At 46.6% G+C, this 24,331-nt stretch overlaps 1 protein-coding gene across 5 annotated transcripts in view; it reads left to right on the top strand.

Annotated features, from left to right (window-relative positions):
• Positions 1-24,331, top strand: part of SUFU (SUFU negative regulator of hedgehog signaling) — a 132,478-nt gene that overhangs the window by 5,068 nt on the left and 103,079 nt on the right. For all 5 annotated transcript variants that reach the window (XM_003904190.4, XM_009215262.3, XM_031652112.1 and 2 more), the window contains exon 2: positions 179-313. In XM_003904190.4, coding sequence (XP_003904239.1) covers positions 179-313 — 135 coding nt within the window. The remainder of the gene's footprint in view (positions 1-178; positions 314-24,331) is intronic.

Here is a 24,331-nt window from a genome sequence, read left to right as displayed (position 1 = left end):
GGCAGCCTTAGCTGTCCATCTCTTGGTCTCATCCTGAAGAGATGTGGCCTCTCTTTAGTTACCTTTCACACAGGTTCCTCCAGGATGGGGCCTTTAGGTTTACAAAGTAGAGCGCGTTAGCTTGACATTGTCTGATTTCCAGGCTCACACTGACACCCCTGTGTTTTGTTTTTTGCAGGTTGGGTGGCCCAGACCCCTTGGACTATGTTAGCATGTACAGGAATGTGGGGAGCCCTTCTGCTAACATCCCTGAGCACTGGCACTACATCAGCTTCGGCCTGAGTGATCTCTATGGCGACAACAGAGTCCATGAGTGAGTGTGTGCCACCTGTTCTTTATCCAGAGCCTTATTCCTGAGGTTTTCCTGAGCAGGGGTGACAATGTCATAGTGCTGTGAGCTTGGTACTTGTCAGTGGAACCTCTGCATTTCTGCCCTCTGACTATGTCTGCTCATGCCAAGGTGGTCATTGTTAACACCTGATTCCTGCTTACCTGGTTCAGGAAAGTCTTGATGAGCAGGAGTTCCCAAATCAGGTGTTTCTAAGCTTGCCCTGGAGTTTGGGCTTATAGGACGGGAAGGGTAGCATGGTTATGACTCAGAACTTGGGTAGATGCTTCTGTGTCTACTTCCTTTTATTCCCCTATCTTATTATGAAACATTGTAAACATAAAGCAAAGTTGAAAGGATTTTATAGTGAACACTCATATACCCACAACCCAGATTCTACTGTTGACTTTATACTTGCTTTATCACAAATCTGGCCCTCTCTCATCCCTTTATCTATCTTACCTACTTCCTTTTAACCTGTATTTATTTTTTTTATCCTCGTCTGCTTCCATTTGTTGCCCTGTATGCTTTTTTTTTTTTTTTTCGGAGATAAGTCTCACTCTGTCATCCAGGCTGGAGTGCAGTGGTATGATCGTGGCTCACTGCAGCCTTGACCTTCCTAGGCTCGGGTAATCCTCCAACCTCAGCCTCCCGAGTAGCTGGGATGACAGGCAAGTACCACCATGTCCAGCTAATTTTTGTAATTTTTTTGTAGAGACAGGGTTTCACCATGTTGCCCAGACTGGTCTCAAGCTCCTGGGCTCAAGCAGTTCTTCCACTTCGGCCTCCCAAAGTGTTGGAATTATGGGTGTGAGCCACTGTGCCCAACTCAGAGTTCATACTCTTAATGAATGTATTCTCTTGCCTTTTGAGCAGTTATATCATGTACCCCAATAAGCTACCATCTATATTTAAAAAAATTTTTTTTTTGGCTGGGCACAGTGGCTCATGCCTATAATCCCAGCACTTTGGGAGGCTGAGGCAGGTGGCTCACTTAAGATCAAGAGTTCGAGACCAGCCTGGCCAACATGGTGAAACCCCATCTCTATTAAACATACAAAAAATTAGCCAGGCATGGTGGTATGTGTCTGTAATCCCAACTACCCCGGAGGCTGAGGCACAAGAATCACTTGAACCTGGGAGGCAGAGGTTGCAGTGAGCTGGGATTGTGCCACTGCACTCCAGCCTGGGCAACAGAGTGAAACTGTGTCTTAAAAAAATAATAATAAGGCTGGGCGTGGTGGCTGACACCTGTAATCATAGCACTTTGGCAGGCCGAGGCAGGCGAGTCACCTGAGGTCGGGAGTTCAAGACCAGCCTGACCAACATAGATAAACCCTGTCTCTACTAAAAATACAAAATTAACCAGGTGTGGTGGCACATGCCTGTAATCCCAGCTACTAGAGAGGCTGAGGCAGGAGAATTGCTTGAACCTGGGAGGTAGAGGTTGCAGTGAGCCGAGATTGCACCATTGTACTCCAGCCTGGGCAACAAGAGTGAAAATCCATCTCAAAAAATTATAATAATAATAAATAAATAAAAAAAATAAAATAAAAAATAAAGTTTTTTTCTGTTTATATTCTTTTGATGGACAGTTTCTTTAATTTAAATGTAATCGCTCTCTCTTTTTTTTTTTTTTGAGATGGAGTCTCACTCTGTCGCCCAGGCTGGAGTGCAGTGGCCGGATCTCAGCTCACTGCAAGCTCCGCCTCCCGGGTTTACGCCATTCTCCTGCCTCAGCCTCCCGAGTAGCTGGGACTACAGGCGCCCGCCACCGCGCTCGGCTAGTTTTTTGCATTTTTTTTTTAGTAGAGACGGGGTTTCACCGTGTTAGCCAGGATGGTCTCGATCTCCTGACCTCGTGATCCGCCCGCCTCGGCCTCCCAAAGTGCTGGGATTACAGGCGTGAGCCACTGCGCCCGGCCTAAAGTAATCTTTCTATGTTCGTATTCTGTCAATTAAAAATAAAATAAGTGTAGTTTTCCCTCCCCCTCATTAGCTTGGTTAATCAAGAGCTGATTTTATTTGTATTGTCATATCCTCTTCTGGTTTTTGCCTTTTGTACTTTCTTGCCCCTTGTACCATGTCTGTTCTATCTTGGTGGTGGCTGCTTAACCTGGGCAGGTTGAAAGAGTAGCAGGACTCCTCCTGTCCTGCCTTTTAGCATAGAGACCAATTCTGGAGATGATGATAGTATCATGAAGAAGATGATGATAGCCTTTTTCCCCTTTGTTTAGTACTTACTATCTTCCATGTCATTGTGTTAAATGCTTTACAATCTTATCAGGTTCTCATTATTTCTATTTTATAGATAAGAAAAGTGAGTCTCTTGAGGGGTTAAATGAATTGCTCAAAGTTACAGATCTAGGGGTAAAAGAGCTGTGATTGAATTGGGCTGTTTGAGTACAAAATTTGAGCTTTTTGGTTTTGTTTTTTGAAACAGGGTCACGCTCCGTCACCCAGGCAGGAGTGTAGTGGCACAATCATGGCTCAGGGCAGCCTCAACCTCCTGGGCTCAAGCAATTTTCCCACCTCAACCTCCCAAGGAGCTGGGACTACAGGCATACACTACCACACCTGGCTAAGTTTTCAAATTTTCTGTAGAGTTAAGGTTTTACTATGTTGCCCAGGCTGGTCTCAGATGCCTGGGCTAAAGTGATCCTCCTGCCTCAGCCTCCCAAAGTGTTGGGATTACAGGCGTGAACCACTGCATTCAGCCTCAGAGTTTGAGCTTTTAACCACTGGGCTATTCCACCTCTCTGAACACCGGCCTAACCCAACTTCCTCATCTCTCTTGTTAAACTCAGAGGCCCAGGTTTCATCTCCTCACTGGTCACGTGTTGGTAACAATGTCTGCAGCTGCCTTTACAGCCTTCCAAATGGATTCATTGCAGTGTCAGCAGAAGGCTTTGGGAACAGGGAATTAATCTTGCCTGAATGGGGACCCAGCATTACAGTATTAATAATGGAGATAGAATAGCAAACAGATGTGGGGAGTAAAGGGACTATGCTGGACCTTAATTTATATTTTTAATAAGAACCTGCAGAGAGTATTTAGTGCAGCTAGCCTGTACTTTTTTGTTGACAGATTTATTTTGGTTAAAAGAATACCATTTCCTATGTGGCTTAAGGATTCTTCCAGTCTACCTGCTAGGTATAGGCCCAAGGCCCAAAATAACATGAAGAATGTGATTGAGCAAGCCTCATATTTCAGAAGGGGCAACCTCTTAATTTGAAATAGGACCTTATTCCTTATTGTTTTTTTCTGGTTTAATACTACCCTCTTACAAGTGTTTCATTTCTATATGGTACAGCACTTTGTATTCATATGTCATTTATGACAAGAGTGAAACCTCTATTTGGGTTTTCTTTTTTTTTTTGAGATGGAGACTTACTCATCGCCCAGGCTGGAGTGCAGTGATGCGATCTTGGCTCACTGCAAGCTCTGCCTCCCAGGTGCACGCCATTCTCCTGTCTCAGCCTCCTGAGTAGCTGGGACTACAGGCGCCCGCCACCGCGCCCGGCTAATTTTTTGTATTTTTAGCGGAGACGGGGTTTCATCGTGTTAGCCAGGAAGGTCTCTATCTCCTGACCTCGTGATCCGCCCACCTCGGCCTCCCAAAGTGCTGGGATTACAGGCGTGAGCCACCGCGCCCAGCCTCTATTTGGGTTTTCATGTCACCAATCAAGCCTAGTATTTTCCAGTATTACATCCTGGCACTAGAAGGATATGGAAGGAATGTTCTCAGATATTTACCCAGTTCTGGTCTATGTTGCAAAAGTCAAGAGTACCTCTATAGGCTGGGCATGGTGCCTCACTCCTATAGTCCTAGCACTTTGGGAGGTCGAGGCAGGAGGATCGCTTGAGCCCAGGAAGTTCAACACCAGCCTGGGCAACATAGTGAGACCGCCCCATCTCTACAGAAAATACAGAAATTAGCCAGACATGGTGGTGTGCATCTGTAGCCTTAGCTACTTGGGGGGCCGAGGTGGGAGGATCACTGGAGCCTGGGAGTTCGAGGCTGCAGTGAGCCATGATTGCGCTACTGCACTCCAGTTCAGCTGACAGTGCGGGACCTTATCTCAAAAAGTAAATAAAGACAAATAATAAAACAGAAATAGATACCTTTATAATTGGTCTTGTACTGGGATGACTGGTTTCTTTTTGATCCTGTTAAGTTTTTTGAAGAAAAATGTGATTTTCCACACATTTCATAATGGTGGGACCTCTTTAAAATGACTTAATGAATCCTCGTTTAAATTAGTACTCAAAGCTGAAGTCAGAAAGACAAGTGTTGTGCCATCCAGCTTAAGTGCTAAGAGGTGCTAGGTGGGAATGATGGCAAATGGATCTCTGGCAGCAATTCTTCTTCCACTGTCTGTGTCTTCTCTTCAGCAAGAAAGGAGCAAAAGCATTGGTTCATTTTTTCAGCACACATTCATCAAGCACCTACTTTGTATCAGACATAGAACATCATAATAGATGTCTTCGGGATAAAATAGCAAGACATAATTCTTGTCTGAAGGAGCTCATGTTCTAGAGGGGAGATAAACACAAAAAGATTGTTATCGTATTGAGTAATAAATGCTACAGTCCATGGGTGTAAAATATGATCTGGAAGCAGAGCAGAGGGAGTAACTTCTAATCAGGCTGCTGAATTGCTAGAGGCTGCAGGGAGGAGGTAAAGTTTGAGAGGAACCCTGTAGGAAGGGACCTGGGTAGGAAGCAGCCTGACACTATACGATACCAACAGCGCTTTTAGGAGTGAGAGGGACTTGAAAAACCTTCTAGCTCAGTATTTCGAAATCTTCTGGTGCCACATTCATAATTGTCACCACTTGTAGTATTATTTATTTCATGTTCTTTTTAAGTTATCCTCTCCTTTTTAAAACTGATATACATTTATTTTTATTTTTATTTTTGAGACGATTTGCCTCTGTTGCCCAGGCTGGAGGGCAGTGGCAAGGTCACGGCTCACTGCAGCCTCAATCACCCTGGCTCAAGTGATCCTCTTACCTCAGCCTCCCAGGTAGCTGGGACCACAGGCATGCAGCACCACACCTGGCTAATTTTTTGTTGTTGTTGTTGACACGAGGTCTCGCTATGTTGCCCCGGCTGGTCTGGAACTACTGGACTCAAGCAGTCCTCCCTCCTTGGCCTCTCAAAGTGCTGGGATTATAGGCAAGAGCCACTGCTCCTGGCAACAGCGTTTATTAAATGCCTGCTGTGTACCTCCTCCTATTATGATCTTTCCTTCTCCTTACAACCTGTTGAGGATAGCGACAGGCAGAAGTGAGGGGTCCTCTGCATTTCTTCTTGCTCCTGGCAGGCATGCTTCAGGGGTAGGAGGGGATGCCCACCCTGGTAACCCTAAAAGGGATGAAGAGTACAATGACTTAATAAGCCTTGGGATGGCCATTTTCATTCAAGTTCTTTCCTTATTCACATTCACTAAAGGAAACCAGGCAATAAAGCACTTGTTTCGATCAAAAGATTCTTAAGCCATTTCTGAAGTTGGAGAGATAGAACAAATTCCAGGTCCAGGCAGCCACAGGAGAGAACAGAGTGCTTCTCTAGGAACCTCAAGGCTGTTCCCAACTGACCTGAGTAGAGAGACTGTCCTTTGGGACTCTTCCCTGGGACTTGGGAGGTGTCAGGCAGCTGAGCCTCAGCTGCCAAGTGCTGTCAGAGCTTGCAGGTCTGACCTTCCCCTTTATGGCCAGGCAGCTGTGGACTGGAATGTGGGGGGATCTATGTGGCTGTAGAAGTGGTTTCAGCATCACTCTCTGTGAGGATTTCTGGCTGCCCCTGATACCACCAACAGCTCTGGCTGGACAGAGCCTACCAGGGCCCTAACCGAGGCTGGAAGGCTGGGTAGTTGGAGAGTGCATTTGAGAACTCAGGCAGACTTCCCTGGTGGGATTTTTCTCAGGGCAGGTCATCTGCTGTACATGTTGGGCTGGTTCCAAAGACAGCCTTCGTGTGGAGTTAGCCCAAAAGCATAGGTCGTGCCCATGCCTCACCACCATGGGAGATCTAGGCTCTGTCCCACAAATGCGACTTCTTGGTGTTCATGTCCAGTGGAGTTTGGAGCAGTTCTGCACCCCCCTTGGGGGCTGGAACTGCCGCTGACTGGCTTTCTGGGGCTGCCTCCACCTGGTTGGTGGAGAGCCTCCCTTTCCCTCGTGTTCTTACCTGGGCTCTGCACCCGCATGAGTTATTTATTAAAACACTGGATACAGATTAACTTTTCCACTTGTTTAGTGTGGCCTCGGTCTCCTGCAGTTGAGAAATGCTAATTTTTCCTCCTCAAAGCTTAGTTTGCAGGAACTTTTTTTTTTGTTGAGATGGAGGCTTGCTCTGTCACCCAGGCTGGAGTGCGATGGTGTGATCTCAGCTCACTGCAACCTCCACCTCCCAGGTTCAAGCGATTTGCCTGCCTCAGGCTCCCAAGTAGCTGGGACTACAGGTGCGTGCCACCACGCCTGGCTAATTTTTGCATTTTTAGTAGAGACGGGGTTTCACCATGTTGGCTGGGCTGGTCTCGAACTCCTGACCTCAGGTGATCCACCCACCTGAGCCTCCCAAAGTACTGGGATTACAGGCGTGAGCCATCCTGCCTGGCCTGCAGGAGCTTTTTAACATGTCGCTTCCAAGAGAGGTCCTTTCTTTGCCATACACATCTGTACTGGGAGCTTGGTCCCTCCTCTGGTTGGACCTTTGCTCTCCTCCTAGAGCTCTCATGAGGCTGGCAACCAGAATGCCTCCCTAAGCCACTGGGCCCAGCCCTGGCTAAGTTTAGCAGGCTAGAAGAAGTGTTCTGCAGGCTCATTGGGGGGCACACCTCCCTGAAGCCTGGTCCCTCTGCCTTTCCTCTCAGGGATGTTCAGTGTCAGGATGACTATTTGCATGAGATGGTAGAGTTCCCTGCCAAGAACAGGGGATCAGGACCACCAAGCAAGAGTGAGGCTCCCTTGGTCTTGGCCCAGTATGGCAGGGCCCAACAGGGACTCTCTAGAACCCTTTCTGAGGCCAAAGCTGTCACTTAGTGTTGGAGTTCAGGCCCCAAATCTCTGAATCTGTGAATTTTTAAAGTTGAGGAGAATTTCTTTTCTTTTTCTTTCTTTCTTTTTTTCTTTTCTTTTTTTTTTTTTTGAGATAGAGTCTTCCTTTGTTGCCCAGCCTGGAGTGCAGTGACACGACCTCAACTCACTACAGTCTCTGCTGGGATTATAGGTGTGTGCCACCATGCCCAGCCAATTTTTTATTTTTACTAGAGTTGGGATTTTTACTATGTTAGCCAGGCTGGTCTCAAACTCCTGACCTCAGGTGATCTACCCGTCTCAGCCTCCCAAAGTGCTGGGATTTCTTTTCTTTTGTAGCTACAGGAAGACCTGTGTTGTGGGGGTTCCCAGCAGATGCCTGTGGGTGCATGGCTTCGTCCTTTATTAAGCATTTCATTTACAGCATGGATTGTTTCTTCCTTCATGGGGTAAGGGTTACAAATTCTCCAATTCAGAGAGTCCCTCAACAGTTGGGAAAAAATTTGTCCAGCTGACCCAGTTAAACTCACTTTTTATTTTTTTATTTTTTTTTATTGAGACGGAGGCTTGCTCTGTTGCCCAGGTTGGAGTAGAGTGGCACAATCTTGGCTCACTGCAAGCTCCGCCTCCCAGGTTCGTGCCATTCTCCTGCCTCAGCCTCCCGAGTAGCTGGGACTATAGGTGCCTGCCACTATGCCCGGCTAATTTTTTGTATTTTTAGTGGAGACATTGTTTCACCATGTTAGCCAGGATGGTCTCGATCTCCTGACCTCGTGATCCGACGGAGTCTCACTCTGTTGCCAGGCTGGAGTGCAGTGGCATGATCTCAGCTCACTGCAACCTCCACCTCCCAGGTTCAACCAGTTCTCCTGCCTCAGCCTTGCAAGTAGCTGGGACTACAGGCGCGTGCCACCACGCCCAGCTAATTTTTATATTTTTAGTAGAGATGCAGTTTCACCATGGTGGCCAGGATGGTCTCGATCTCTTGACCTAATGCTGGGATTATAGGTGTGAGCCTCTGTGGTGGCCTAAACTCACTTTTAAAAAGCCTATAGCTGGGCACAGTGGCTCACACCTGTAATCTCAGCATTTTGGGAGGCTGATCACCTGAGGTCAGGAGTTCCAGACCAGCCTGGCCAACATGGCGAAACCTGTCTCTACTAAAAATACAAAAATTAGCTGGGCGTGGTAGCTGGCATCTGTAATTCCAGCTACTGGGGAGGCTGAGACAGGAGAATCGCTTGAACCCGGGAGGCAGAGGTTGGAGTGAGCCGCGACTGCACCATTGCAATCGCAATGCAATATTGCCTGGGCAATAAGAGTGAAACTCTATCACAAAAAATAAAAATTAGCTGGGCGTGGTGGCATACACCTGTAATCCGAGCCACTTGGGAGGCTGAGGCAGGAGAATCGCTTGGACCCGGGAGGCAGAGATTGCAGTGAGCCAAGATCTCACCACTGCACTCCAGCCTGGGTTAAGGAGTGAGATGCTGTCCCGTCCCTGCAAAAAAAACCAAAAAAACTGAGTGGTGTGGTATTGTGACTACCAGGCCAGAGTGGTGCCAGGTAGGTCAGTGCTGGGAAAGTTCCTTCTCTTCCTCAAGAGACTTAGAAGCCTTTATGGGTTTGATGCAATCTGGTCTCTCAGTCCCAGGATTTTCCCCTGTTCAGCCCACCCTTTTGGGCTCTCCTCTTCCAGGCTGTGCGGTTTTCTATTTCGAATGCTATTCCCCATACCTTTCATGTCCTGGGTCTGGGTTTGCTAGCCTGTCTCTTATCCACCTTTCTGATTCAGGGGTCCCAACTCTGGCCTTTGGCCCTTGACTCCTGAATTCATTCATGTATCTTGCCTCTGAGGTATTCAATGTAGCTCCATTTCTTGTTTCAATAGTTCAGTTCTGATGTTGTTTCTGAGATGTGTCTGGTGGGATCTTATCCTTTATGATCTCAGCCCTGAGGAATGGTATCCTCACCCATCCAACTAACTTTGCAGCTTGCTGTCCTGCCTACCAAGCTCTCAACACAGAGGACCAGGCTGTGCAGCACATCCACCAGTAGAGCTATGTTGAGACCCCTGTACAGGCAGAACATTGGACAAGATGATGTGTTTGAGCGTGGAGACAATGAAGAATCTGACCGAGTGCCTGCCCTTAAAAATGCAGCATGTGCTTGGTAGGAGATGGTGAGGTCCCTGAGAAAGAAGACGGCAGTGAGGATTGGGACTGGGAGCAGTTTCCTGTCTCCCTGTGACTTTGAGGCTCTCTCCCCTCACCCTGTTATCTGGTTCCAAGAAACTTTAAACATATAATAATAATTACAAACAATTATAGCCCTTACTTTGTATAAGGCACTGTTCTAAGTGCTTTATATAAACTCCTTTAATCCTCAGAACAACTCTATGGTGTAGGAGTTATTATCCTTATTTTACACATAAGGAAACTGAGATGCAGGAATGTTAAGGAATTCATCCGCCCAGCCAGTGAATGCTGGAGCTGGGATATAAACCCAGGCAGTCTGGATCCAGTAGTCACCACCTCTTTATTCTACCTCCTGCAGAGAGCTGGAGAATTCTATTCAAAATTATGTTGCTAAATTCAAAGTTATCTTGGATTAATGGAATGAAATGACCATGACTGAGTAGAGTTAACCAGAAAGTGCTTTGTTGGGGGGAAATGTTGAGCTAGATGTGGAAGCTATCTATCTGCCTGCCTATCTATCTATCTATCTATCTATCTATCTATCTATCTATCTATCTATCTATCTTTGACACAGGGCCTGGCTCTCTTCGCCCAGGCTGGAGTGCAGTGGTGCCATCTTGGCTCACTGCGACCTCTGCTTCCCAGGCTCAAGTCATCCTTCCACCTCAGCCTCCTGAGTAGGTGGTACTACAGGCGCGCACCACCATGCCTGGCTAATTTTTATATTTTTTGTAGAGATTGGGTTTTGCCATGTTGCCCAGGCTGGTCTCAAACTCATGAGATCAAGTCATCCCAAAGTGCTTGGATTATAAGTGTGAGTCACTGTGCCCGACCTGGAAGCAGCTTTTAAAGAAAGAGTCCTTCAGGATAATGGCAGGAGGGTAAAACGGGACAGTAGGTGACAGGTGTCATCTCTCAAGTCAAGACTTTGCCACCCAGGCTGGGCGTGGTGGCTAACTCCTGTAATCCCAACACTTTGGGAGGCTGAGGCAGGCAGATCACCTGAGGTCGTAAGATCGGCCTGGCCAACATGGTGAAACCCTGTCTCTACTAAAAAAACACGAAAATTAGCCAGGCGTGGTGGCGGGTGCCTGTAATCTCAGCTACTCAGGAGGCCGAGGCAGGAGAATTGCTTGAATCCAGGAGGCGGAGGTTGCAGTGAACGAGATCATGCCATTGCACTCCAGCTTGGACAACAAGAGAGAAGCTCTGTCTCAAAAAAAAAAAAAAAAAAGACTTCTGCAACCTTATTGTAGTCATTTACAGTAAGTTGCCAGGAAAGTCTGCAACTTTTAAAAACATAAAAATTTCTGGCTTAGGTGACAAGTTCCCATGGTCATGCTGCTGCTTCTGTGGTCAGGGATGTGCCCAGCATCTCAGTAGTCCTTATATCAATGCAGATAGTCATTTAAAATTTTAAAAATTCCTTTAATGATTTATTTTTAATCAACAGACTTTATCTTTTTGTGGGTTTTTCTTTGAGCTGGAGTCTCGCCCTTTTCGCTCAGGCTGGAGTGCAGTGGTACAATCTCAGCTCACTGCAACCTCCGTTTCTTGGGTTCAAGTGATTCTCCTACCTCAGCCTCCCGAGTAGCTGGGATTACAGGTGCCCGCCACCACGCCCAGCTATTTTTGTATTTTTAGTAGAGAGGGGGTTTTGCCATGTTGGCCAGGCCAGTCTTGAACTCTTAACCTCAGGTGATCTGCCCACCTCGGCCTCCCAAAGTGTTGGGATTGCAGATATGAGCCACTGCGACCGGCCGACTTTATGTGTTAGAGCAGTATTAGGCTTACAGAAAATTGAGCCAATAGTACAGAGTTCCTATCTATCCCCCTCTCTCTTTACTTATAGTTTCCCCTATTATTAACACCTTGCATTAGCGTGGTATATTTGTTATCTTTGAGGAACCAATATTGATACTTACTACTACCTTAAGTCCATAGTTTACCTTAGGGTTCACTCTTTGTGTTGTACAGTTCTTTTTTTTTTTTTTTGTTTTGAGGCGGAGTTTCGCACTTGTTGCCCAGGCTGGAGCACAATGGTGCGATGTCAGCTCATTGCAACCTCCATCTTCTGGGTTCAAGTGATTCTCCTGCCTCAGCCTCCTGAGTAGCTGGGACTACAGGCGCCTGCCACCATGCCCAGCTAATTTTTTTGTATTTTTAGTAGAGATGGGGTTCTACCATGTTGGCCAGGCCGGTCCCAAACTCCTGACCTCAAGTGACCCGCCTCTCTCGGCCTCCAGAAGTGCTGGGATTACAGGTGTGAGTCACCACGCCTTGCCAGTTCTTGGGTTTTGGCAAATGCATGTCATGTATACACCATCACAGCATCATACAAACTAGTTTCACTGCTCTAAAAATCCTTTGTGCTCCACCTGTTCATTCCTCCCTCCCCCTAAACCCCTGGCAACCACTGTTTGGTTTTTTTACTATCTCTGTAGTTTTTGCCTTTTCCAAAAGGTCATAGAGTTGGAATCAAATAGTATGTAACCTTTGCAGACTAGCTTCTTTCACTGAGTAATATGCAGTTAAAGTTCCGCTGTGCCTTTTGGTGGCTTGATAGCACCTTTCCTTTTATCACTTGATAATATTCCATTGTTTGTTACGTACCACAGTTTATTCTTTCACCTTTTGAAAAACATCTTGATTGCTTCCAGTATTTTTTGGCGATTTTTAATTAAGCTGCTATAAACATTTATATGCAGGTTTTTGTGTGGACATACGTTTTCAACTCATTTGGGTAAATACCACGGAATGTAATTGCTAGATCATATGTTAAGACTATGTTTAGCTTTATGAGAAGCTGCCAAACCATTTTCCATAGTGGCTGTTTCATTTTTCATTCCCACAAGCAATGAATGAGAATTCCTATTGCTCCATGTTCTCACCAGCATTTGTTATTGTCTGTTTTTTGGATTTTAGCCATTCCAATAGGTGTGGAGTGGTATCTAATTGTTTTAATTTGCTGTTCTCTCATGACATATGCTGTCAAACATCTTTTCATATGCTTGTCTGCCATCTGTGTATCTTCTTTGGTGACATATCTTTGTTTTTCTTCCTAACCTCCAGCCACTCCCCATTCTACCCTTACCCATACATACTTTTTTCTCACATCATGGGTTCAGACCATGGGGCTAATTATGCTTTCTGGCATAGTTTCCTTTTGGTCACTTCTCAAGCCATTAAATGTATTAGATCCCGAGTAGGTGCTGGGCCTACCTCCCAATTCCTAAGTCACTGTCAGGGCTAAGTCCCACTCATGGGACTGGCTCATGAGTTCTCTACCTTATATTCTCCAATGATGGTGTCTTCCATAAAGTGTAGCTGGTACTGAGATCTGCCACCTCAATCCCAAGGTTTGAGATTGATTCTGTCCTCCAGTACAGACTATAGAAAGACTGATATGCAGACTTGTCCATTCCATACCCTATTGGGCTTAACCTTGCCTTTGATGAGAAATGCGTATACCATGCTCCTTTGAAGCCCCAACCAGATCTCAAACTCTCATAGTTAAACCAGCATCAAGAAGACAACGTCTAAAACTTTCCTGGCCCGACCTTTTGCTGTTAAATTCATTATTGTTATCCAACATCTTAGTTGTAAATTTGCTTTTTTTCACTTATAAAGACAGTTGAACCATTTTACTAAAAATGTTGGGAATTAGAAATGTGAGAAAACAATTACTCATAATCCTATCACCTTTAGTTATACAATTCTATGTCTATTCTTATGATGATTTCTGTAAATAACTCCTAGGGAGTGATGCTGTCCCAGTTGTGTGCAGGGTTTTGCTTTCCATGCATCTCATCTTCTTAGTGAGGACTTAACATCTTCTGAGGCTTCCCTGCTGCCTACTTAATGCTGTTGTCTGAATTCAGCTTGCCCACTGTTGCTAGGGTTTCTACATTCTGAAAACAGCACATTTCCTTGGGAAGATGGCTCTTATCCACTGCCATGTTACATTAACGATATTCCTGTTTTTCCTCCTTGACATCTCACAGCAGTGAAGAGTGGTTTAGGTAGTATATGTACTAACTGTGCTGTTTGCCTACTTCTCAGAGCACAGCTTTACTATCACACATGGTGGTAGCTGTCCTGAGGGGTTGTGTTGTTCCAGTTGTTGCCTTTATTGTTATTTTCCCCTTAAAACAGTCAGGATTTGGTGATCAATGTCACCTGGAGATAAATACCACGAGCTTCGCCCTTTCTTGGGTGCATGAGTACAGAGGACTGAGATTGGCTTACAGAGTGTCCCAGGGTCCTCGTACTCGAGGGACACAGAAGGTTCACAGGCATAAGCACAAATGCCCAGAGCTCCTTTTCAGGTAATTGCCTGAAACAAATGGGCTACCATTTAGGGCTTATGAGAGACCTTCTGTCACACAGGAAGTCAAATAACTTAATAATACTATATGTTTGCAGCAGGACTAGATCTAGAGATCTAGAGAAGGGGTGGCCCACTGTCCTTTCCTAGCACTGGGTTGTAGGTAAACACACACACTTAGTTCCCATCTATTGTTGATCGCTGGCCCTCTTTTTCTTTGGAAGGCCAGACATTCATCTGCTATGTAGATTGTCATCGTTGGGACACAGTTCTGGACATGAGGCTTGTAGTAACAAGCAACATAAACCTGGTTCTGGTCCTCATTGGGTTGAAGGGTCCTTAAGCTGGAAGACATTGTGGGGAGGTGGGCCTGATACAGCTTCAGAGCCTTAGGTTATCACCTGGTGCCTCTTTGTCTCCTCTTCTGCAGTCCATGGCTTGAGGCCCAGTGGAGGGCCCTTGGCAAGAAGGAGTCCTGAGGCTCAGAAATGTGACCGGGCCTGAGTTTGAGGCTGAGACAGTTATCCATTCGTCAGTGAGATATAGCTTCACAGCAGCTTCTCAGAGAGGTATGGTTCACTGGACTCCAGGCCTGCAGCATGTTAGTAAAAGATAGTAGCCCTCAGAGATCCCTTTCCTTCCTACTCCTATGTTACTCAGGCTTTTAGAGTCCCTGGTCATAGAATCAGCTTAGCCACAGGAAGGCCAATCTAGTACTTTTTCTAGTACTAACCCTCATGTGATACCTGGGACCTCTTGGAGCCCTGCCTCCGACCACCAGTTTCCCTTACTCTGACCTCAAGCCTTTCAACATGATGTCAGGCTGCCCAGGGCCATGGCTATGGGGAGGAGTAACTGCTAGAGAATGGGGCTTGGCCCAGGCTCCCAGTCCCAGGGGATCGAGCTGGCTGGCTGTGCTTTTGGCCTGTGATGGATTTGACTCTTCAAGGCTTCTGACAAAGCTTGGTTGGTTAGAGGAAAAATGTAATGAAAACCTACAGGCAACACCATGGCTTGCCTTAACCCTCTCGTCTTCCTGGTCTAACTTTTCCCATATATCAGGTTGCAGACATGCTGGATTCCCACCCTCCTTGAGCCAAGCTGGCAATTTCTCATTCCTGTAACCAGTGGTCTTTCGTAGATAAAAGGCCCAAAAGGAAGACGGTCGCTGAGCAGGGAGCCTTCAGAATTAGACCTTCTTCAGCCAGGGCTAGTGGGCAGTCATCTCATGAATCATGCTCAGAACCATCCAGTGGCTTCCTGTCTCGCTTGAGTAAAGGCCAAAGGCCATCACCTTTAAGATCCTCTGTACTCTCTTCAGTTGGCCTTATCTCTGGCTGCTCTGCTCTTCCTACTCTGCCCCCCTTGCTTTTCCTCTGAAGTGCCAGGCATTCGTCTACCTCAGGGCCTTTGCACTTAGTCTCCCTATGTCTGCAAAGTTCTGCCTGCAGATAACTTCATACCTTATCTCACCTCCTCAGACCCTACCTCAAATATCTCCTCTAAATCAGGCCTTCCCTGACCTCCTTATTTAAAAAGGAAATCCTGCACCCTCCCCCCACAAAGCAGTATCCCCCTTTCCTGCCTAATTCTTCTTTTTAAAAATTTATATGTTTGTATAGTCAGGGTCTCACTATGTTACCCAGGCTGGTCTCGGACTCCTGGACTGAAGCGATCCTTCCATCTTGCCTCCTAAAGTGCTGAGATTACAGACATGAACCACTGCACCCAGCCTAATTCTTCTTTTTCATTTTTTTTTCTTTTTCTTTTTCTTTTTTTTTTTTTTAAAGACGGAGTCTCGCTCTGTTGCCCAGGCTGGAGTGCAGTGGCCAGATCTTCGCTCACTGCAAGCTCCACCGCCTGGGTTTACGCCATTCTCCTGCCTCAGCCTCCTGAGTAGCTGGGACTACAGGCGCCCGCCACCTTGCCCAGCTAGTTTTTTTGTATTTTTTTAGTAGAAATGGGGTTTCACCGTGTTAGCCAGGATGGTCTCGATCTCCTGACCTCGTGATCCGCCCGTCTCGGCCTCCCAAAGTGCTGGGATTACAGGCTTGAGCCACCGCGCCCAGCTCTTTTTTTTTTTTTTTTTTTGAGATGAAGTCTAGCTCTGTGGCCCAGGCTGGAGTGCAGTGGTGCAATCTCGGCTCACTGTAACCTCTGCCTCCCGGGCTCAAGCGATTCTCCTGCCTTAGCCTCCCAAGTAACTGGGACTACAGGCAGGTGCCACCACACCTGGCTAATTTTTGTATTTTTTGTGGATACGGGGTTTCACCACGTTGGCCAGGCTGGTCTCAAACTCAAGTGATCTGCCTGCCTCCGCCTCCCAAATTGCTGGGATTACAGGCGTGAGCCACTGTGCCCAGCCTATTTCTTCTTTAAAACACTTATCACTTCTGCAATGTCTATTATGCTTCAAGAAATTTTTTTTTAAATCACCATCTAACCTGTTTTACTTACTTACTTATTTGTCTTGTTTATTGTCTGTTCCCCCTCCTTCCCACTAGAACATAAGCTCCCTGAAGATAGGGGTGGAAATCTGCTTTATCCATTAATGTTTCTCCAGTACATCAGCAAATATTTGTTGAACAAATGAATAAAATGGAGGAAGCTCTTGCTTTGGGGTTTTTCCGACTGTTGGAAAAATATTCTCACCACTGGAAACAGAGAATTCTCCTGGCCCAGCACCAAGCCCGAGCTTTTAGCTTGTTCAAGAGCACCTCTTCAGTTTGGACCCTTATTCCCATGGGAGAGGAGACATTCCAAGGGCATTTTCATAGGAGTCAGAGCCTTTCTGTGGGAGGAGGAATGTGATTTTGGAAAAATTGTCTGAACCTTGCTTTGTTTTATTTATTTTTATTTTTTATTTTTGAGACGGAGTCTTGCTGTGTCGCTCAGGCTGGAGTGCAGTGGTGTAATCTCGGCTCACTGCAGCCTCTACTTCCTGGGTTCAAGCGATCCTCCTGCCTCAGCCTCCCAAGTAGCTGGGATTACAGGGCACGCCACCACGCTTGGCTAATTTTTGTATTTTTAGTAGAGACGGGGTTTTGCCATGTTGGCCAGGCTGGCCTCAAACTCCCGGCCTTAGGTGATCCGCCTGCATCGGCCTCCCAAAGTGCTGAGATTATAAGCATGAGCCGCTGTATCTGGCCTGAACCTTGCTTTATAAGGTGAGGGAGTACCCCCATCCCAGCAACTGGCACAGTGCTTAGTATGTGGCAAGCACTTAATTTATTTTCTTTGTTTGTTTTGAGATGGACCCTTGCTCTGTTGCCCAGGTTGGAGTGTAGTGGCGTGATCTTGCGATCTCGGTTCACTGCAACCTCCGCCTCCTAGGTTCCAGCGATTCTCCTGCCTCAGTCTCCTGAGTAGCTGGGATTATAGGCGCGCACCACCATGCCCAACTAGTTTTTTGTATTTTTAGTAGAGATGGGGTTTTGCCATGTTGGCCAGGCTGGTCTCGAACTCCTGACCTCAGGTGATCCACCCGCCTCAGTGTCCCACAGTGCTGGGATTACATGCATGAGCCACTGCGCCTGGCCTGTTTTCGTACATTTTTAGAGCACATTACCTAAATATCTGGTGCTCTCTTAGTGCTGGGAATACCATGGAAAGCAAAGCAGGCAAGGTTTCTGCTCTCATGAATCTTATATTCTTACTGGAGAAACATGTAAAAATGTTATGTAGTTTTAGATAGTACAAGTGCTGTGTTGAAAATAAAGCAGGGTCCCAGCTACTCAGGTGGCTGAGGTGGGAGGATAACTTGAGCTCAGGAGTTCTGGGCTATTACGCACTATGCCAGTCAGGTCCCGCACTAAGTCAGCATCAATATGATGACCTCCCAGGAGCGCAGGACTACCGGGTTGCTTGAGGAGGGGTGAACTGGCCCAGTAGGTCAAAACTCCTGTGCTGATCAGTAGTGGGATTGTGCCTGTGAATAGCCACTGCACTCCAGCCTGGGCAACATGTGGAGACCCTGTCTCATAAAAAAAATGAAAATAAAGCAGAGCTCCAAGTGTGGTGACATCATGCCTCTAATCCCAGCACTTTGGGGAGACCACGGTGGGTGGATCACTTGAGCCAGGAGTTCGAGACCAACCTGGGCAATGTGGTAAAACCCCATCTCTACAAAAAATACAAAATTAGTCAGGCATGGTGGTGCGTGCCTGTAGTCCCAGCTACTCAGGAGGCTGAGGTGGGAGGATCGCTTGAGCCCAGGAGGCAGAGGCTGCAGTGAGCCGAGATCGTGCCACTGCACTCCAGCCTAGGTGACAGAGTGAGACCCTGTCTTAAAAAAATAAATAAAATAAAATAAAATAAAAAAAGCAGGGGTGGTACTCGGGAACTTACATAGGTAGAAGTAGAGGTTGAGGTGGGTAGGGAGGATACTGTTAGTAATCAGTAATGGCTTCCTTGAAGATTTGAACTGAGACCTCAAAGACAGGTGGCAGCAAGGGCTGTCACATTGTACAACTCTAGGGCCACTGTTCACATTATTCTGTGCAATTGGTGCTCCCTGGAGTTGTACAATGCTGGGAGTCCTGGTGAAGGTCCTAGGCAGTGAAACAGCTAGTATAAAGGCCCTGAGGGCAGCAGGGACCTTGAGGTGTTTAAGGAAAAGAAAGGCCAGTACGTCTGGGGCTTGGTGAGAGAGGAGAACAGTGGAACAAGATGAGGTTGCAGAGTTTGAAGGCAATGTAAAGAATGTGACATTCAGTAAATTATTTGTTGACTAATGAGGAAAGAAAAAGCATGATATGATGGAGGCTGGAGTGGGGTTTTAGGAAGCATTCCAGTGTGGGACCTCAGCTCTAGTATGAAGACAGGAGAACTGAGTTGAGTGACGGTTTTATTTCCCCAAAAAGGAAATAGTAGCAAAAATGGCTCAAAGGAAATGCCATTAAGATATATATATGTATATTTATAGTACATCATGACATTCAAAGCCATGAAGATATTTGAATCTACTTTGGTAGTGACTAAGAGGGAGGCACATTGCTTTTTATTTATAGTACATCATGACATTCAAAGCCATGAAGATATTTGAATCTACTTTGGTAGTGACTAAGAGGGAGGCACATTGCTTTTTAATACCGTCTTACCTTGTTGAATGTCTCGCCTTGATTATCTCTTTGGGTGGCAGTGGGAATATTATTACCATTTAGCATTGCTCAGCCATGACATGATGTATTCATGTACAGAACACACAAAAAGTACAGTCCTTGCCCTTGGGGAACTGAAATGCCAAAAAGATTTATTTCTTCCCATTGCCCTGTTTCAGGTTTCTTGATCTTCTGGGATGGCTGGGTTCCCAGAGTTCTGGAGGAGAGTGTGGGTGGACAAAAGGCCCTTGGGCAGATGCCTTGCCTCTTGGATCAGTAAGAAGTCCCCATGCTGCACACTTAGGCACAGAGGGCACCTCGCTTCCCAGATCAGATTGTGATCTTGTCGCCACTGGCCTAGCCTGTCTTTTTTTATTTTTAAGAAGACCTTTGTAAAAGTGTTGCTTTAAGCCAAAGCCAAGAGTGGGAGCTACCATACTGATGCCAAGAAACCCAAGCACTAGGCTTCTTCCTTGGCCCAGAATTCCTGTAGTGCTCCAGCTAGCTTAGGATTCCCCTGGGGACTGGCTGACCTTTGAGTTTGGGGGTGGTTGGGAGTAGATGGAAGAAGGTGCAACAGATGTCTAGCAGGGGATGGTTGACTGTGAGCTTTTACCGCCCTGCAAGAAAGGGTCTGCTGCCCTTGGCTTGGAATTTCTAAAATTCAGTATCTTAGCTGGTACAGTGGCTCACGCCTGTAATCCTAACACTTTGGGAGGCCGAGGTAGGAGAACTGCTTGAGCCCAGGAGTTCAAGACCAGCCTGGGCAACATAGTGCGGCCTCATCTCTACAAATAATAAAAAACAATTAGCCAGGCATGGTGGCATGTGTCTGTAGTCTCAACTACTTGGGAGGCTGAGGTGGGAGGATTACTTGAGCCCAGGAGATCAAGGCTGTAGTGAGCTGTGATCACGGTACTACACTCTAGCCTAGGCAACAGAGTGAGACCCTGTCTCAAAAAATAAATAAAAATAAAATTCAGTGTCTTATTCCAGGAAACCCTTTGCTCACTGAAAGCCCAGGACAGAGTTAAGCTGCCTGAAGTGTTGGGAGCCGGAAAAGTTTGTTTGGCTGGATTCTCAGCTGAATCAGGGCCGGGAGCCACTGTTTTTGAACTTGAGGAATGCTGTGGGAACATGGTCTTTGGCTCCCAGCAAGACATCTCAGGAACCGTCTACTTGAGTGAGGCAAATGCATTCCATGAATCTGGTTGGATGTTGTATAGCGCAAAGAAAGCACCTTTAACCCAGAGTTGCAACTCAAAGGTGGCTGCTGCACTGTAGCCTTATTGGACTCCCACCTCAGAGTGAGAGTGCAGTCTTGGCTGATGTGGTTTTTTTCCTTTCTTTTTTTTTTTTTAAGATTATACAAAATTGATTAAATATAACTAGAGATTTATGTTTTCTTTTTTTTCTATTATTTTATTTTGTTTTTATAACTGGAGATTTAAAAAAAGCTTAGCTATATCAGAATATTACCATATAAACATATTTCAAAAGTTATTTTTACAAAGTTTTACTACGTACAGTAGTATTTGTGTTGTCACTCAACACCATTTTGAAATGTCTAATAAAGTACCAGTAATTGTGAATTATAAATAAAAAATCTCTGCAGTTGTTTATTTAGTAGTTGTTGACTAAATTCTGTTGTAATGACTGTGACTCAAAGCATCACACAAAGGAACTCTCAGGTCTGGTTAGAAGGTTCTGGGAGGGACCCAAGGTCAGGAAATTGGGCAAAGCTGAAAGACTCGGGCAGCTTTTGAAGGACTGGGCTGATTAAGACCCAGAGCCCAGAAGTTGGGGAAGCTGGAGGCATCTGCTGATACTTTAAAGGATAAACGATGAGCAGAGTTTGCTTTGAGTGAGTACTATGAAAAGCAAAGTTGCAGCCGGGTGCAGTGGCTCGTGCCTATAATCGCAGCACTTTGGGAGGCCTGGGCAGGTGGATCGCGAGGTTAGGAGTTCGAGACCAGCCTGGCCAACATGGAAGGCTGAGGGAGCAGTGAGCCATGATTATGCCACTGCACTCCAGCCTGGGCAGCAGAGTGAGACTTTATCTCTACTAAAACCCCATCTCTACTAAAAATACAAATATTAGCTGGGAGGCCGAGGTGGACAGATCATGAGGTCAAGAGATCAAGACCATCCTGGCCAATGTGGTGAAACCCCATCTCTACTAAAAATACAAAAATTAGCTGGGCATGATGGCGGGCACCTATAGTCCCAGCTACTCGGGAGGCTGAGGCAGGAGAATCGCTTGAACCCGGAGGCAGAGGTTGCAGTGAGCCGAGATCATGCCACCACACTCCAACCTGGCGACAGAGTGAGACTCCGTCTCAAAAAAAAAAAAAAAAGGAAAGGAAAGTTGCACACTAGCTGCCGTGGAAGAGCACTTGCTAGGTGGCAGACACTGTGCTGTCCCACCAAAGCCTCCCACCCTGTGAGATAAGTGTTCTTTTCCCAGTTTTGCAGATGAGGAGCCTGGTGCACATGGAAGTTAACTTGCTCACCAGTCAGCTAGAGAAAGTGGAGCTGGGATTTGATCGGCTCAGTTGACTTCCACAGCCTGTATTCTCGTCCACTTCGCTGGGCTCCTCTCTGGCATCTTATTGGGATGCTGGAGTAGTACGTTAATAATTTCATGCAGTTTCCACCCAAGTCCACCCAGAGACCTCCAAAGGGTCCAAGGATCGTGAGACTAAGAACGTTTGACACCTGCCTTCCTCACTTCCCAATTTCCCTGTCTCTCAGCCAGGCTCACCACTCTGCCTAAGTCCTTCAGCCCATAACCTTGGGCTGGCATTTAGTTTCTCTTTACCCTTGTCCACTATTTTAAATCTTTTTTTTTTTTTTAATGGAGACAGGGACTCACTCTGTTGCCCAGCCTGAGTGCAGTGGCACAATCATAGCTCACTGCAGCCTCAAACTCCTGGGCTCAAGTGGTCCTCATGCCTCAGCCTCTTGAATAGCTAGGACTTCAGGTTTGTGCCACCATGCTTGGTTAACTTTTAAATTTTTTATAGATATGGGGGTCTCACTATGTTGCCCAGGCTGGTCTTGAACTCCTGGGCTCAAGCAATCCTTCTGCCTCGGCCTCCCAAAGTGCTGGGATTACAGGTGTGAGCCGCTGTGTCTGGCCTTCTGTGACTCTTAATCCCAAGGCAATAACCCAAATATGGGAAGGAAACGAGGTAATACGCACAAAAATATTTTCCAAGGCATAACTTTGGAAGCAACTTTATGTCCAACAAGAAAGCAGTGGTCAAATAAAGGACTATATGTGGTTTTCCTGGTTTCGTAATAAATGATAATAGTAATTATCAAGAAAATTGTGGTTTCTTGGCTGGGCGTGGTGGTTCATACCTGTATTCCCAGCTCTTTGGGAGGCTGAGTCAGGAGGATTGCTTGAGCCTAGAAGTTTGAGACCAGCCCAGGAAACATAGCAATACCCTATCTCTACCCAAAAAAAAAATTATTTAATCAGGTGTAGTGGTGCACACATGTAGTCCCAGCTACTCAGGAGACTGAGGCAGGAGGATCACTTGAGCCTGGAAAGCTGAGGCAGCAGTGAGTCATGATCATGCCACTGCACTCCAGCCTGGGCAACAGAGTGGGACTTTATCTCTAAAAGAATAAAAAATAAAAACAGTAATTTCTTAATTGTGTAAACTGACGGATCAAAAATTGGAGAGCCTTAGAGTCTTAACCAAAGGGCAGGCACCCCCAGAATCAATGTCAGAAACTCAAAATTGCAGGGCTGGTTCAGGCTCATTACTCCCATCGCCCAGCCTTTGTAGTCCCAGCTGGCTTTGCTGGACAGGTCACCTTTCTTGTTGAGCTGATATCCATTCCTTTGTTCAGCTGCTTTCACTAAGCACTCCTGTGCCAGTCAGTGGGGGTACACAAAGGGTAAATCCTTTCCTGATGGGAGAGATAGGCAGCTGAAATACAGCAAGGAGAGTCCTGTGATGGAGATTTGCACAGCGGTAAGGAAGAAGTGATGAGAGCCCTCTCTTGGTCAAAGTAGGATATTGGAGGAAGGTGTATTTATAAAGGACTAGCACCATAGGTTATAGTGATGTAACCCAGGGCTAGTGGTTGGCCTGGCTGCCACTCTCCTAAGGCTGAAGGGACCAGAGGAGGGAGTGTTATCCAGGAACCTAGAGGAGAAAGTTGTGTTGAGTGTTCTTGAGAGTGACTGTTAGCAGTGACTGTCAATCAAGGGACATAGCACCTTGGGCAATCCCAAAGGGAGGGAACTCCAGCCTTGCTCTCCTCCCTTCTGCTGATTTCCTGTCAGAACTTTTTTTTTTTTTTTGAGATGGAGTCTTGCTCTGTTGCCCAGGCTGGAGTGCAGTGTCATAGTGGCATGATCTTGACTCACTGCAGCCTCTGCCCCCCGAGTTCAAGCGACTCTCCTGCCTCAGCCTCCTGAGTAGCTGGGATTACAGGCACGTGCTACTATGCTCAACTTTTTTTTTTGTATTTTTGGTAGAAACAGGGTTTCACCATGTTGGCCAGGCTGGTCTGGAACTCCTGACCCTCTAGTGATTCTCCCACCTCAGCCTCTCAAAGTGCTGGGATCGCAGGCGTGAGCCACCATGCTCCTGTCAGAACTTTCACTGGATGAACCCAGTTAGATGCCAGAGGGCCTAGGAACCCCACACAGGCCAGCTCTCCAGGGCAGAGAGCAGGGTAGACATACTGGTTTTCTGTTGCTGCAAATCAGCAGCTTACAACAACACACATTTGTTCTCTCACATCTCCTTTGCACCAGGAGTCCAGGAATTGCTCATCTGAGTGCCATACTTAGGTCCTCCCAAGGCTGCAGCCAGAGTGTCACGCGGGCTGCATCCTCATCTGGGGCTCCAGTGGGGAAGGATCTGCTTCCTAGCTCCCTCAGGTTGTGTTGGCAGAATTCCTTTCCGTGGAGCTGTCTGGGATCTGTCTTGCACAGTGGGGAATGGAAGGGCAAACAGAAGATACTCGGAGAAGGTGACACCTGAGCCTTCCTGAAGATGAGCAGAGGGCAAAGAAGAGAACACCTGTGCAGAGTTTCAGAGGCAAGGGAGTCATCAGTGTGTCCACAGATCTGCCAGTCCATTCATTTGGCCTAGAGTATAAGGCAGAGGAGGTGCAGGACCTGGTTCACGGTGGCCTTGTGAGTCTTACTGAGAAGTCTGCACTTTATCCTGCAGATTGGGGATAGGGATGGGCTTTGGAGGATTTTTAAGCAGGAGAAAGGTGTATCATTTCCATTTTGGGAACAACACTGAACAGCAGGAGGCAGGAGATCAGTGAGGAAGAGGTTGTTGGTCACCCGAGTGAAGTA

The sequence above is a fragment of the Papio anubis genome, chromosome 11, assembly GCF_008728515.1.
Source record: "Papio anubis isolate 15944 chromosome 11, Panubis1.0, whole genome shotgun sequence".
NCBI classification, from domain to species: domain Eukaryota; kingdom Metazoa; phylum Chordata; class Mammalia; order Primates; family Cercopithecidae; genus Papio; species Papio anubis.
The sequence above is the reverse complement of the archived record's forward strand: the minus strand, read 5'-3'. Positions and strand labels throughout refer to the sequence as shown.